The 14,458-nt window shown below is 40.6% G+C and overlaps 1 protein-coding gene across 2 annotated transcripts; it reads left to right on the plus strand.

Moving 5' to 3' along the window:
• The first annotated feature begins 2,095 nt into the window (after positions 1-2,095).
• On the plus strand, positions 2,096-14,445 carry dna2 (DNA replication helicase/nuclease 2). 2 transcript variants are annotated; one of them, XM_080885463.1, is made up of 25 exons: positions 2,096-2,455; positions 2,622-2,687; positions 2,911-3,844; positions 4,099-4,195; positions 6,136-6,285; positions 6,536-6,719; positions 6,938-7,086; positions 7,335-7,457; positions 7,743-7,983; positions 8,073-8,187; positions 8,340-8,496; positions 8,613-8,801; positions 9,064-9,306; positions 9,407-9,520; positions 9,646-9,755; positions 9,997-10,106; positions 10,212-10,340; positions 10,528-10,620; positions 10,771-10,964; positions 11,100-11,189; positions 11,885-12,098; positions 12,341-12,430; positions 12,578-12,763; positions 12,855-13,001; positions 13,181-14,445. In XM_080885463.1, the coding sequence occupies exons 1-25, from the start codon at positions 2,426-2,428 to the stop codon at positions 13,232-13,234; spliced, it is 4,209 nt and encodes a 1,402-aa protein (XP_080741589.1). In that variant the 5' UTR covers positions 2,096-2,425; the 3' UTR covers positions 13,235-14,445. The 2 variants fall into 2 exon arrangements, with proteins under 2 accessions (XP_080741589.1, XP_080741590.1); XM_080885464.1 differs by having other exon boundaries at positions 7,746-7,983; positions 13,181-14,444.
• Positions 14,446-14,458: the final 13 nt, after the last annotated feature.

Raw genomic sequence — 14,458 nt, forward strand, 5'->3', positions numbered from 1 at the left:
AACATGGGGTTTTAGTGTCAGGGTTACACAGGGCTTGTGTGTGTGTGTGTGTGTGTGTGTGTGTGTGTGTGTGTGTGTGTGTGTGTGTGTGAGAGAGAGAGAGAGAGGCCTAGTTAACTTCTCTTGCTATTAAAAAACCTTGTGTTTTTGATGTAAGGCAAGGTAACAATAACTTTGTGTATGCGACATTTGTCACAAGCATGTGAAATTAGGTTAATTGTGTGAGGTATTCACACTCTAGTTTTCAATTTGTTATTCATTACCAGAATTATTATGGATGTGATGAGTCACAAAGGTTATATGAGCAATCGACAAAAGTCAAAGTAGCACAAAATGTGCCCGGATTTGCTTTTATTGGGTTCTTTTAAAGTATTTCAGATCCCACATTTGAGCAGGGGCTGTCAAACATGAGTAGGAAATGACACCAGCTCAGAGCACCTGAGATAGTTTTGTCTTTGACATTTCTATTATTTTTTTTAAACACATGAAAAACAACACATGCTTTAATATACCTCCCAGTCTGCATATGGAAATAAGGTGAGCGAAGTGTTTTAAATCCAAACAGCATAGCTATCTGGATTTCCTAAAGCTCCTGTCAACCTGAAACAAAGCTCATTTTCTGCTAAAATACCTTCATTAATTTATATGATTTATCTTAATTCATTTATTTTTTTGCAGAAACCAATCCATCCATGGATCAATGTTTCGAACAACTCTGCACAAGCATGTCAGGAGAACACCTTCAACTCCTGGAGCTGTGCCTCCATCAATGTATTATCCAAACGAGACGAACGTGCCAAAACTTTCTGCTATCTTTTCCTATGACAGCTGAACTTTACATTTTGAGTAGTTGCTATTTACACCTTGAAGAAAACGATTTATTGTCCTATTCATGATCCTCCCATCAGCCTTTTTAGATTATATATTTTGGGCAACATAACGTTGCAGTTGTAGAAGCTGAAATGTAGCGCAAATATTTAAAAATATTTAGATGTCAAAGGTGAGATTTTACACAAAGACTTCAGACACTTCAATAAAACAAAGTCAGCTGGTGTACTAAATGGTGATGACTGATTCAAAAGAGTACAACAAGATTTAAATGTATGTCTGCGTCATTAAATCAGAACTTTGTTTCTTCTCTGATAAAATAACATGTTGAAGTAGCTGCTTTTTACAATTACTCAGTTATTCAAACATTCAAATGTGCAATAAATTTAAAAGAAAAATCCAGTCCAATCCACTGGGCAGCTATGGAAAATGTGAAGAAGTGCAATTTTGGACTTTTACCTGTATTTATAGTCCTGCTGATAAAGACTTCTCTCAAGACCACTCACACTACACTAATAAAATAATAGATACACAATTAAATGACAATGGCCACAGTAAAATAAAAATTAGAAACTTTATGTGAATGAAAAAAAGACTTTCTGCTTTATATTTAGAGGACAGTCTGGGCAATGAGCTACCAGAATTTTCAGTAATTTTGCACATTTATTTCCTACAATTTAAACCCAAACGTTTGTGCTGACAGGTTTCTTTCATTTGCTACAGCAGCATTTCTTTATCATATAGAAACACTAAGACATACTGTTACTCTTCTCATATCGAGTTTTATGTTATGTTAAATGTTAGTTTAATGTCTTTACACCGTCAGAAATGGCATTTTCACTGGTTCTGCTCGCTTAAGGTCAAAGTGGGCTGTATGCAGCTCACAATATAAAACGAGTTTGCCATCCCTTCCCTAAAAGGAGCAACCAAAAGAAGGTTTGTTTAAAAAAACAGAACGTAAATAAAAATATAAAGTCGATAAAAAAGCTGACAGATACTGTATGTTGTAGTTTAAAGCAAATTCACCCTGATACTAATTCCTGGGAAAATAAATACATATCTCTTGCAGTGTAATTTTTATTTCATATCTAATAAAATTAAATAAAAAATTAATTCACGTAAAACAAACTTTCGATTTTTTTTTTTTTTTTTTTTTGCCATTCATGTATGGCTGTTAACCGTTGGGTGACAGCATGATTCATCACTTTACTTCCTGCCCCGCCAAAAGTTGTTTTCTTTTCTTTAGCGGAACTGCGTAGATGTAATTTCCGTTCCGCGAAACTGAAAATCGGCGCGCAGGGCTTTTAAACAACCTCAATAGCAGACAGAGAAAATGAATGACATCGCTGAACCAGCATCGTAGTTTCTTCAAATAATGGAGCAATACGGTTAACTGTGGCCGGGACATTAGTGATTCATGTCGGTGTGGTGGAGATGCAGAGTCGGTCGAAATTAAATGAAACGAGCGGTCTTCTGGGAACTGTGACGGTGGCTGCTGGGGTAGGCTGCTCCTGACAACAGGATAACTACCAGCTCATTAAAGAAGCGCCCTGAAGCAGCTGTGTTCACACTCCTGGCTGCTGTTTAAACTGTCGCCATGAACAGGATGAAAATGAAGAAAGCCGAGGTGGGTTGTTGTCATAGTAATAATGGGTCACTGTTAATTGTGACACCTGGTTTAGTGCTGCTGCATCATCAGTCATCCACAGCTCCACAGTGTCGTGTTTATGTTGTTGTTTTGTTTGTTTTTTTTGGTTCACCAATGTGAAGGGTGTTATTGTGGTTTCTTTCAGGTTCTTCGAGGCTTACCTGGGGGGCAGAAGAACATCTCTGCCTTCTTTTCCTCCCAGAACCGAAAGGTATCACTGTCCTGTTTCTTTTAGGTCTTATTACAGATGATATATTAATATCACCAATTATTGTCCTTATTGGTCATTAAGAACGATGATACTTACTAGTAATCTGTTCATAATGGTCACGTAATTCCATTCATATACTGTTCAGTCAAATATTTTAAGAACTAATATAGCATGTGCCGTATAAGATGTGTATTAAATTACTTATTGAGTGTTTTGCTTGTAGGTCTTCCCAACTTCCACAAAAGTATCCACCACGGGTGCGGTCCAGCCCAAGACTGAGCCTCCAGTCAAAGATGGTGAAAGCTCTCTGTTCAGAGTCCATTCCCCATTAAAGAGGAGTGTCCTTGGGGACCTTGAAAACCTCCTCCCCTCCTCACCAGATCTCCTACTTTCTGTGCCTGAGACGCCAAACAGTCAAATCAGGCATACCTGCTCTCCCTCCTTTAAGAAGGACCTCAGCAGGGAGGAGGTGTGCCTGGCAAACCTCGGCCAGCTGTCTCCTGTCTGTCGCAGTCCTCGCTCCAAAGGGCCAAATTTACGGAGAGTAATGGCTAAGGATGGAGGAAAAGCCAAGAGGGAAGATAGAACGTCTGGCTCCATGAAAAGGCTGTTCAGCCCCCCTGAAGAGTCACATGATGCCAAGAGACCAAGAACTACCAGCCCATTGACCACAGGAGCAGTGATTATGAGTAGAAGCCTGAAAGAAAGAAATCCTATAACTGAGCCAGAGAAAACACCCTCCTTACCCACTGAACGTTCAGCAGGTTGTTATGACAAGTCTGTGGGTCACAGTCAAGGCACTGAATTGATCTTAAATGATGGTAGAAGCGCAATAATATCAGTGCAGTCTGTGTCTTCCCTCTCTTTGGGCCAAGAGAAGAAACCTCAGCAAGAACATGATGAGCAAGATTCTGGTTTTACTTTGATAACGGAGCAGACAGCAGCTGAGGCCGAAACCAGCAGAAAGCTACACACTAGTGTGGAAAAGGACACTCCTAATGCACATGTGCATGAAACCAGTGCTCAAGCTATCACACCTGCACTGCACGGAGGTTCAAAGGAGAGAGAGGTTCACCCAAACGTAAAAGAGACCACAAGAACATCGAAGAAGGTTGGAGATGGAGACCAAAAAACACAGGATCAGGAGCAAAATGGCGGTATGACCTTCTCTCTTATTTTCACATAGTTTCCTGTGCCAAATGCAACCATTTTGCCAGCATGCTTTAATGAATTAAATTTTCTCCTGTCCAGGCTGTACCAGAGTTACAAATGTTGAAACTTCTTGTAGTCTTAAAGAGCAGAAAAAAATAGTACAATACACCTTACCATGTCTTTGCTTGTAGTTTGATTTGAATTTCTATTTACTTACCTTTTATGCTAAAACACTAAAAACAAACAATTTATAACACAGGAACGGCTCCTGCGTGTCCCACAGAAGAGCGACTGGATGAGAGCTGGTTTGCAGATCAGATGGAGCATAACGAAGGTCTTAAGACCAAAAAATCCCGGTGAGAAAGACACCAAAATGCTGACTTGGAAAGGGGAAAAAAGATGAAGAAGCCCTGATGGACAAAGTATCTGATTTTGGGCTGAAGGATTTGATGTTAATGTGATATACAGTGGGGCAAAAAAGTATTTAGTCAGCCACCGATTGTGCAAGTTCCCCAAGTTAAAATGATGACAGAGGTCAGTAATTTGCACCAGAGGTACACTTCAACTGTGAGAGACAGAATGTGGAAAAAAAAATCCATGAATTCACATGGTAGGATTTGTAAAGAATTTATTCGTAAATCAGGGTGGAAAATAAGTATTTGGTCACCTCAAACAAGGAAAATCTCTGGCTCTCACAGACCTGTAACGTCTTCTGTAAGAAGCTTTTCTGTCCCCCACTCGTTACCTGTATGAATGGCACCTGTTTGAACTCATCATCTGTATAAAAGACACCTGTCCACAGCCTCAAACAGTCAGACTCCAAACTCCGCCAAGACCAAAGAGCTTTCGAAGGACACCAGGAAAAGTATTGTAGACCTGCACCAGACTGGGAAGAGTGAATCTACAATAGGCAAGCAGCTTGGTGTGAAAAAATCAACTGTGGGAGCAATCATCAGAAAATGGAAGACATACAAGACCACTGATAATCTCCCTCGATCTGGGGCTCCACGCAAGATCTCATCCCGTGGGGTCAAAATTATCATGAGAACGGTGAGCAAAGATCCCAGAACCACACGGGGGGACCTGGTGAATGACCTGCAGAGAGCTGGGACCAAAGTAACAAAGGTCACCATCAGTAACACACTACAACGGCAGGGAATCAAATCCCGCAGTGCCAGACGTGTTCCGCTGCTGAAGCCAGTGCATGTCCAGGCCCGTCTGAAGTTTGCCAGAGAGCACATGGATGATACAGCAGAGGATTGGGAGAATGTCATGTGGTCAGATGAAACCAAAGTAGAACTTTTTGGTATAAACTCAACTCGTCGTGTTTGGAGGAAGAAGAATACTGAGTTGCATCCCAAGAACACCATACCTACTGTGAAGCATGGGGGTGGAAACATCATGCTATGGGGCTGTTTTTCTGCCAAGGGGACAGGACGACTGATCCGTGTTAAGGACAGAATGAATGGGGCCATGTATCGTGAGATTTTGAGCCAAAACCTCCTTCCATCAGTGAGAACTTTGAAGATGAAACGAGGCTGGGTCTTCCAACATGACAATGATCCAAAACACACCGCCCGGGCAACAAAGGAGTGGCTCCGTAAGAAGCATTTGAAAGTCCTGGAGTGGCCTAGCCAGTCTCCAGACCTCAACCCCATAGAAAATCTGTGGCGGGAGTTGAAAGACCGTGTTGCTCGGCGACAGCCCCAAAACATCACTGCTCTCGAGAAGATCTACATGGAGGAATGGGCCAAAATACCAGCTACTGTGTGTGCAAACCTGGTAAAGACCTATAGTAAACGTTTGACCTCTGTTATTGCCAACAAAGGTTATGTTACAAAGTATTGAGTTGTATTTTTGTTATTGACCAAATACTTATTTTCCACCCTGATTTACGAATAAATTCTTTACAAATCCTACCATGTGGATTCATGGATTTTTTTTTCACATTCTGTCTCTCACAGTTGAAGTGTACCTCTGGTGCAAATTACTGACCTCTGTCATCATTTTAGGTGGGGGAACTTGCACAATCGGTGGCTGACTAAATACTTTTTTGCCCCACTGTAATTAGCATTGCCTATGAAAAAGAACCATCAGTATTTATGCAGACCTACTAAAAAAGGCAGAGATTTGCCAGGTTGATGCAACAGTCATCTTTACTTAAAACTGATGAAACTGATGCTGCTGTCTGCAGTTTGTTTCTGCTCATTAAAACATGTTTGGATCAAGTGCATTCAGATTTTTTCTGAGGAAAATGGGAACACTTATTGATAAAAAGTCCCTTCTGCCCTCACAGGAAAGTACCAGACCATTTAATCCTTTGTGGAGGACCGAAAAACCGTTACTGGGTCATGAATGTTGAAGAGAGACCTGGCCTCAAAACGCTGACCATCTCATGCTCCAAGCTTCTACATCCAGCCGAGACGTGCCTGCTTAGAGATGGATGGTAATAATGTGTTTGGACATTATCGACATTTTATCACTTTTAAATCAGTATGTCTGGAAATTCATGTGACTACTTGCTGTTTATTCTGTGTGGTTTTATTTGTGTTGTTTGTTTTCCTGTGGATTTTAACTTGTTACATTTATACAGTCCATGATCATTGAAGAATAGTGTAATTGTACACTCTTGCATCATTATTCACTTCACTCTCTTTCTAATTCATTTAAAAAGATTTTTCCTTGGGTGTTCCCAGGGAGATGACACCTGTTCGTCCTGGTGATGTGGTGCATCTGGAGGGCCACTCTGATGGTGGATCCTGGTTAGTGGACAGGGAGCAGGGCTTTCTGGTTTTACTCCCTGATAGCCTCATCTCAGGTACCAGCATCTCCAGCTCCATCCGCTGCATGAGGCGTGCGGTGCTGGGAGATATGTTCAAGGTAAAAGGCTCTACTTGTGATGGTGTGGTGGACACTCATATTAATCACTAACAAAATAGCCACTTTTTTCTTTTAAAATAAAAAATGCAGTATTACTAAAATAAATTCTTATTAAGTGAGGGTTTTTTTGTTGTTTCAAAGACCACAGTTAGAAAATAGATTTTAGTGCATAGTGTTCATCCTGCTTTGAACACATGTACTTTACTATGTTTATGCAGAGTTTTGATGGTGGCAGCAAGCAAATGCTTAACGGCACCATGGTCCATGAAGTCTTCCAAAGAGCAGCTACAGCTAAAGATTTTTCTTCGGAGACGCTGTCTAAGCTCGCTGATGAGGCTTTGCACAGTCCTCGATATCTGGGAGATATGTAAGTGGTTAGACTGCTAGCACTGTACCCCAATATTTGATTGTTTGAATAATTGTTGGTTAGTTATTCAGCTTTCATTTTCAGGATGCATTTTTCCCCTATATGGAAATACTGTATAACCATGTCAGTTTGAGCACATGAAATTTCTTTTTCACTGCAGGGACGGGTTGGAAAATTCACTAATCGTGTGACATTTTGCATGTTTGGTTTATGTTCCTCCTTTGTTTTTGTCATGCATGTGTTCGTAGGTACAGTTTGGGTGTAACTCAGGAAGAGATGAAGCAGGAGCTGCATGATTATCTCCCCTCACTGGAACACTGGGCAAAGGAATACCTCAACTCTCAAACACCTAAAGCCATAAGCCTTAAAATGTATGTATGCATACACACACACACAAATGTTATCAGCAATGCAGGAATAAACCTAATGATGCTCAGTGTAAAGTTAACCATAGTTTAAAAAGTGATAGCAGACATTTAAAAACAAAAAAGAAGGTACAGGGGTTACTATGAAGCCCTGTGTCTAAGTAGAATAGACACTTCATTAACACCTTTGTTTACTTATTTATTTCAAAATGGCTGCTTTGACTTAAATACTTGCCTAACACCAGTCAACACTTTGTTTATGCTGATTATTTGTGCATCTCTGCCTTCTAGCAGTGGTGGAGCTCCAAGTAGGTGTCAGGACTCGGGAGCTGTCGCTACTGTTACAGAGCTGGCAGACATAGAGGAGAACGTTTGGTCTCCGAGGTTTGGGCTGAAAGGAAAAATCGATGTGACGGCCCGGGTTCGAATCCAAAGACCGCGAAATGGCTTTCACAGAATTCCAGAAGAAAAGACCATCCCTCTGGAGCTGAAAACTGGCAGGGAGTCAAACTCGATAGAGCATCGCAGTCAGGTTACTTGGCATAGACACTGATATGCAGACCAGTAGATTCAGATGAAAAAAGCCGTTTTAATCAGGCAAAGGTGTGTTTCTGCGTGCAGGTGATTCTGTACACTTTGATGACCTCGGAGAGATACAGTCCCGAGGCCGGCTTTCTACTTTACCTCAAGACTGGCAACATGCACCCTGTAGCACCCAGCCACATGGACCGCAGAGGTACTGTATGCCGACGCTTCATGTAGCAACCAACCTGAGCAAAATTCACATGAAAAGATTCAAAAGTAGGGAAACTTGGAATAATTATGCGTTTTGCAAAAAAAATATATCAAATTATCACATTTATTGCTAAACCTCTTGTTTCATGGCAGAGCTGCTGAAGCTAAGGAACACTTTGGTGCATCACATTCACAACTGTGTGGAGAAAGAGGCTGAGCGAAGCTGCCTCTCCAGGCTGCCGGACATACTGACCAACAGACAAACCTGCCAGTACTGTCCTCAAAAGAGAAACTGTGCCTTATATGAGAGGTAAGCCTTTTTTCCCCCTTTTTTTGTCTTCCTTGTGTTGAAGGAAAGCAAGCGTCGCAATTTTTATAAAAATCCTCAACTTCTATCCTTCTTGCTTCATCTCCTTCACTTTTCAGGGCTGTGGATCGCAGCTCTGCAGTCACTGAAGATGTTATACATGAATTTATACAGCAAGAGACTGGCCACCTGACATTGCCTCATCTTAACTATTTTTCCCACTGGTTGCTTCTCTGCTGCTTGGAGTCTGTCACCATGGAGACTAGAAACAGCCGAAAGCGTGTGTGGCTTCAGACGGTTGAGGAAAGGTACGAAGCCAGACCTTCAAACAACAGATATGCTAAGAGTCTTTGGTTTTATCAAGATGTTGAGTTAAAGTTTACCAGAGAGGAAGGAAAAGCAAACAGAGACAGCAAACTTGCTCTTTCCTCTTAAAATTCAGCATAATCAAAAAACTCAGAGGTTGTGAATGAAGACAACTGCTTCACTGTGTAAAAATAAATAAATAATTTGCTTAAATTCCCTTGCTATAGTTCTGAATACTTTGTTTACCTTGGCTTCTGTTTCCAGTGAGAAGAGCGGGAGCTGCGCAGGGAACCTGCGGCTCAGCGGGCCAGTGATGGCTCAGTCTGAAGGTGTTTTCCTTCATCGTTTCCACCGCAGTCATGTTGCTTCGCAGCAAGGTTTGACCAACAGCAGTCTCTCCAGCAGGGATCGCATTGTCGTTAGTGACCTGGAGGGTCGCCTTGTTGGCTTGGCAACAGGTTACCTGTGTGAGGTCAGCCAGACAGTAATCAGCTGCACACTGGACAGGTTAGGAATAAAGGGGCAGTGAGTTGCTGGTCTTTAGATAACACAGATAAGCTCAGCTACCTGATTTTTCACCTGTTTTACTGTTGAATGTGCTTTAAAGGGACCTGTCGAAGTTCAGGGATGTGACATTTCGGCTGGATGGGGATGAAGGTGTGGTGGGCTTCAGCACCCACCTCACCAATCTCTCCAAACTGATGGAAAACTCTCAGGACAGGTGGGGACAGTAAGATGAAATATGAAGTTATGATTGTACAACATTTAGGTGACTTAATACAAATGATTTCACACATTTTACGCTTGGTATTTCTTGTATGGATGAGAATTTTTTACTGTGTGCAGTGATCGTCTGAGGAAGTTGGTCGTCGACCTTCAAGCTCCAGAGTTCATCTCCAACCTCAGCTCTGTTTTGCCCAAGGAGGCTAAGGACACCGTGGCTGACATCCTCAAAGGTAACTCATCTCTCATGTTGCTTTTTATTTGTTTTATCCTTTTTAAAGTTTCAGTTTTGGTTTACATTTTGCTACTATGACGTAGATCAAAACATATACATAGAATTTTATTAATAAGCGGATTCAAAAAATGTGTTTTTATAAGCACATTGTTAGCAGCGCTGCACAGGTGTTCAAATTTCAGTTTCATACATAAGTATTTGAAGCTTTGAAAAACTAATGAATTTGTGTTACTGTGTAGGTCTCAACAAACCCCAGAAACAGGCCATGAAGAAGGTGTTGTTATCTAAAGACTACACGCTGGTAGTCGGCATGCCAGGCACAGGCAAAACCACAACCATCTGCACCCTGGTAACCACCACTATTAACTTATTTTAACCATAAATCAACGTTTTGTGTGTGCTGTAACACCAACTGTGACCTTGGTCCTTGTGTCCTCCTCACTTTTCTTCTTAGGTTCGTATCCTGCATGCTTGTGGTTTTAGTGTGTTGCTGACCAGCTACACCCACTCTGCTGTTGATAACATCCTTCTGAAGCTTAAACGTTTCAGAGTTGGTTTTCTGCGTCTGGGTCAGGGACAGAAGGTGTGATATCTTTGACAGTGTTAATGTCCACATTTTGTTTATACTGCAATGAACTTTCTATTTGTACTGATTTGTGCTGTTAAGTAAAGTTGATTCAGTTTCTCATATTTGCACTAAAACTTAATGTCGATAACATTTAATAACTTTATGTGGTAATAAAACTGGTTTATTTTTTGGTTCTCTGCAGGTTCATCCAGACATCCTGCCATACACAGAAGAAAGTGTGAGGAAGAAGGGGGTTCACACTCTTTCAGACCTGGAACAGCTTTATAACAAAGAAGTGAGGAGTTAGTTTTTGGAAACAAATGCAACATTCACTGATTTTAAATAAACTGCCATCATCATTGCGTTATCCTTTCAGACTTGTTTTTTTGTTTTGTGTTTTTTGCCGTATGGTTAGCCAAGCCTTGCTGTTCTTCTGTCTTTCCAGCTGATAGTGGCAACTACTTGTATGGGCATCAAGCATCCTATTTTTACTCGACGCCGCTTTGATTTCTGCATTGTGGATGAGGCGTCACAGATCAGCCAGCCTATCTGCCTGGGACCTTTGTTCTACGCCAAGAGATTTGTCCTTGTTGGAGACCATCAACAGCTCCCACCAATAGTGCAAAACCATGAAGCCAGGTCAAAGATCTGTTTCCATAATAACATACAGCTCATTTACAGGGTCACTGCTCAGAGAAGATTCAGCATTTAGGGAATCTGTCGAGTTGAGTGAGAATGTTTTATTTATTTGGGGGGTTTTTTTTGGTCCTTTAGGTCACTTGGGATGGATGAGAGTTTATTTAAGCGACTAGAGCTGCATAGTGAAGCAGTGGTACAACTCAACGTACAGTATCGAATGAACAGGTAATCTACATCCAGGATAACACTGCATGATTTGTTAATCTGGTCTTCTGAAATCTAAGCAGAGCCTTTAAACCCACGCTGCTCTTTTTTCTTTGTTTGTTTCCATGTCACTAAGTGATAATCGGTCACGTACAATAAATAATCCAGCTGGATTTTATTAATGAGTCAGCATGATTCATTAGCTAATTATTGCCACCCCTCAGCTGTAAAGTACTGATGGGGTGTTGTGTGGACACTCAGGTTTGTGGATGTGTTAACTTAAGAATAAGGTGACAAGATTTTGAAATTGATCGCCAGTGTTTTTATTATTTGAAAATGTTCAGTTGAGTTTTTATTAGTTTAGGTATTATTAGTTTATAGTTATTAGTTTATTATTAATTTAGGAAAAATCAACACAGATATTTCAATAAATGAATTGTATAACTGAATTATTAGAAAGCAGTGACTCAGTCTCAATAAACACATCCATTAATGCCACATCAGGCAAGATGTAAGACCTTATTTTTACCATAACACACACCACACCTAAGGATTTTTCCTCCCTTTCCAAGTTCACAAAATCATTTGCCTTCATGTTTTTGTTTGGCTGGTTTTTGTTTGTTTTGACAAGTTTTGTTTTTTGTTGATTATAATCTTCGTGACAGCCACAGGTATATCCAGACCATGACATCCGTGTGTGTCTCTTATCTTTTTAGGCAGATCATGTCTCTCAGTAACTCTCTGATGTACGAAGGCCGGCTGGAGTGTGGCTCAGAGAGGACGGCCGCAGCACTGCTCACCCTGCCCTTCCTGCTGTCTGTCCAGTCTGAGCTGAGTTCATACTCTGAGGCTCATCCCCAGCATGCCCTGTCGTGGATACAGTCTACGCTGTTGCCGAGCAATCCTGTTTGCTTCCTGGACTGCTCGATGGTTAGTACAGTAAAGCGTACACTTCAAACATTTTATAATTTGAAATGTGTTGAGGTTGTAAACATAAAATAAAGCAGGTACACTGACTGGAAAAAAAAAGTAATTAAAATAAGATTGGGTTATTGTGTGAGACCCTTTTTTTTTTTTTTTAATTAAGTTGGTTTCGTTTAATCACGTCTGACAGACCTGGTGTGTGTGTGGAAAGATGTTTGATTTTTTTCATCTCTACTGGTTCATTTCAGGTGCCTGCACTAGAATCAGTGGAACAAGGAGGAATAAGCAATCACACCGAAGCTGCTCTCATACACACTCTGCTTTCACTTCTCATAAAAGTACACCAGTTTATGAGCTACTTAAGACATAATGAATTACCTATTTTAATACAATCCCCCATAATTAATAATGGAAAGTTTAAAAGTTCTATCAATTATTGGTAGTTGGTACTCATTTTAATCTGTGTTTATTCTTTTTGTTTTCAGGCAGGGTGTAAGCCCAGCGATATTGGTGTTATCGCCCCCTACAGGCAGCAGTTAAAGACAATTCTGGCTCTGCTGCAGTCGCCTGCATTCACTGGTGTGGAGGTGAACACAGTGGATAGATACCAAGGACGGGACAAAAGTCTGATTATTCTTTCTTTTGTCAGGAGCACGGCAGAGGAAGGAAACGTAAGTACTTCTCTTTTCATCGCCTTTTTTTTCTCATGTAAGCGAGTGAATAGAAACCCGACCAGAGTCTTTCTTCCGTGTCTATTTAAAGTTAGGAGAGTTGTTAAAGGACTGGCGTCGCCTGAATGTAGCCATTACCCGCGCCAAACACAAGCTGCTGATGGTGGGCTCAGCCACAACGCTACAACGCTACACACCAGTGGAGAAACTTCTCAACCATCTTCAACAAGAGAACATGATATCCTTTAAAATTGGTTTTGGTTCTACCACTAAACCTTCCTTTATTTTCAGTAGAAATTGGACTTTAATCTGAACACTGTTGTAAATAATTCTAGTGATTTGTGTTTAACAGCGGGTCACCAATGTTCCCACAGTTTCTCTTTGACTTCTGTCTCTTTTCCTAAACTCTTACTTCACATTATCCAGCTCCCATCAGCTGCCCACAAGGCCTTACCCAGCATGGACCTGTGAGAGAAGCCTAAGAGGCCATGAAGGTGTATCAGCTCGTGTGTATGTCTCAGTGGAGTAGCACACGGTTATCATTCACCTCAACTGTGCAGAGATCTAAATGACCTAGAAGAGGCAGAATGTCTCTTTTTAAAACTGAATACTTGAAGTCTCCTGAAGATCAAACGGTCTGCAGTATTAGAAATAACACCTCAACTAAACAAACAATGTTATGAGTGCTACTGACAATGTTGATTTTCCTGTTTGTGTGAAATTCTGAATCTTTTCTTGTATATTTTTGTAGATCAATAGATGGCCAGGTGGCCAGTTTTTAATTCGACACTCTTAAAGCACTGCAGTTTTAAAGGTTTCCGTTATTGTGAGTGTTATGAAACAAGGTACTGAGACAGGGACCAGCTGAAAGGGCTGCATACATAATTGTACTGAATCTTTAAGTTGGTCTTACAGTTAAAATATGTTGGCGTGACACTATGATAGTTTAAAATATGATGCATAAACCTCGGTTTTGTCAGAATGTTCAAATACTTTATCAGATACCTCAATCTCAACACTGAGGACTTTTGGTACTTAAAGCATAGAAAACTTCCTGCTGTGAAAGGGTGGGGACAGCTTTCATGGCCAGATAAGCTCATACATGTCTGTCAGTGTGAAACTAGCTCGGTCTTTAGCATAAAACAAACTAAAAAGCCATATCCATCGTCGTCTGTATGTGACAAAAGGTACCATCCTCCAGCTCTACCTTTTAGAGGTATAGTATCATTCCCTGTTTCCTATGATAGTTATAGTATTTAACCAGAAATGTTAACTTTAAAATAACTTAACTATATCAGTGGGAGTCACTACACTTGTCTGCAGCTAGAAAAACTACGTTTATTCAATTGTTTTCTCAGTAAAAACCTGTATGAGTCAGATCGGCAGAACTACATCTGTGCAGGAACAGATTATACAAAAAAACATATCTTGATGACTTTTAGTTTCAGGAATATGTATTATTATTATTATGTATGTATTTAGGATCAAAACGAATCTGCACAGTATCAATTTTACCAGTTTAATCCATACCAGCTGTACTTAACTTTATTGAACCCCATTCATTATTAAGCAGCAAATGTGAAAAATTCTCCCAACCACAAGGCTAACTGTGACTCTTCTGATTTTTACCTGCTTTGTTCTTGTGTTTCTGTTTTTCCCATTTTAAAATCTTTTGGTTGTAATTTTTTTGCTGTA

This window comes from Rhamphochromis sp. 'chilingali', assembly GCF_963969265.1.
Source record: "Rhamphochromis sp. 'chilingali' genome assembly, chromosome: 6".
In the NCBI taxonomy this organism is placed as follows: Eukaryota; Metazoa; Chordata; class Actinopteri; order Cichliformes; family Cichlidae; genus Rhamphochromis; species Rhamphochromis sp. 'chilingali'.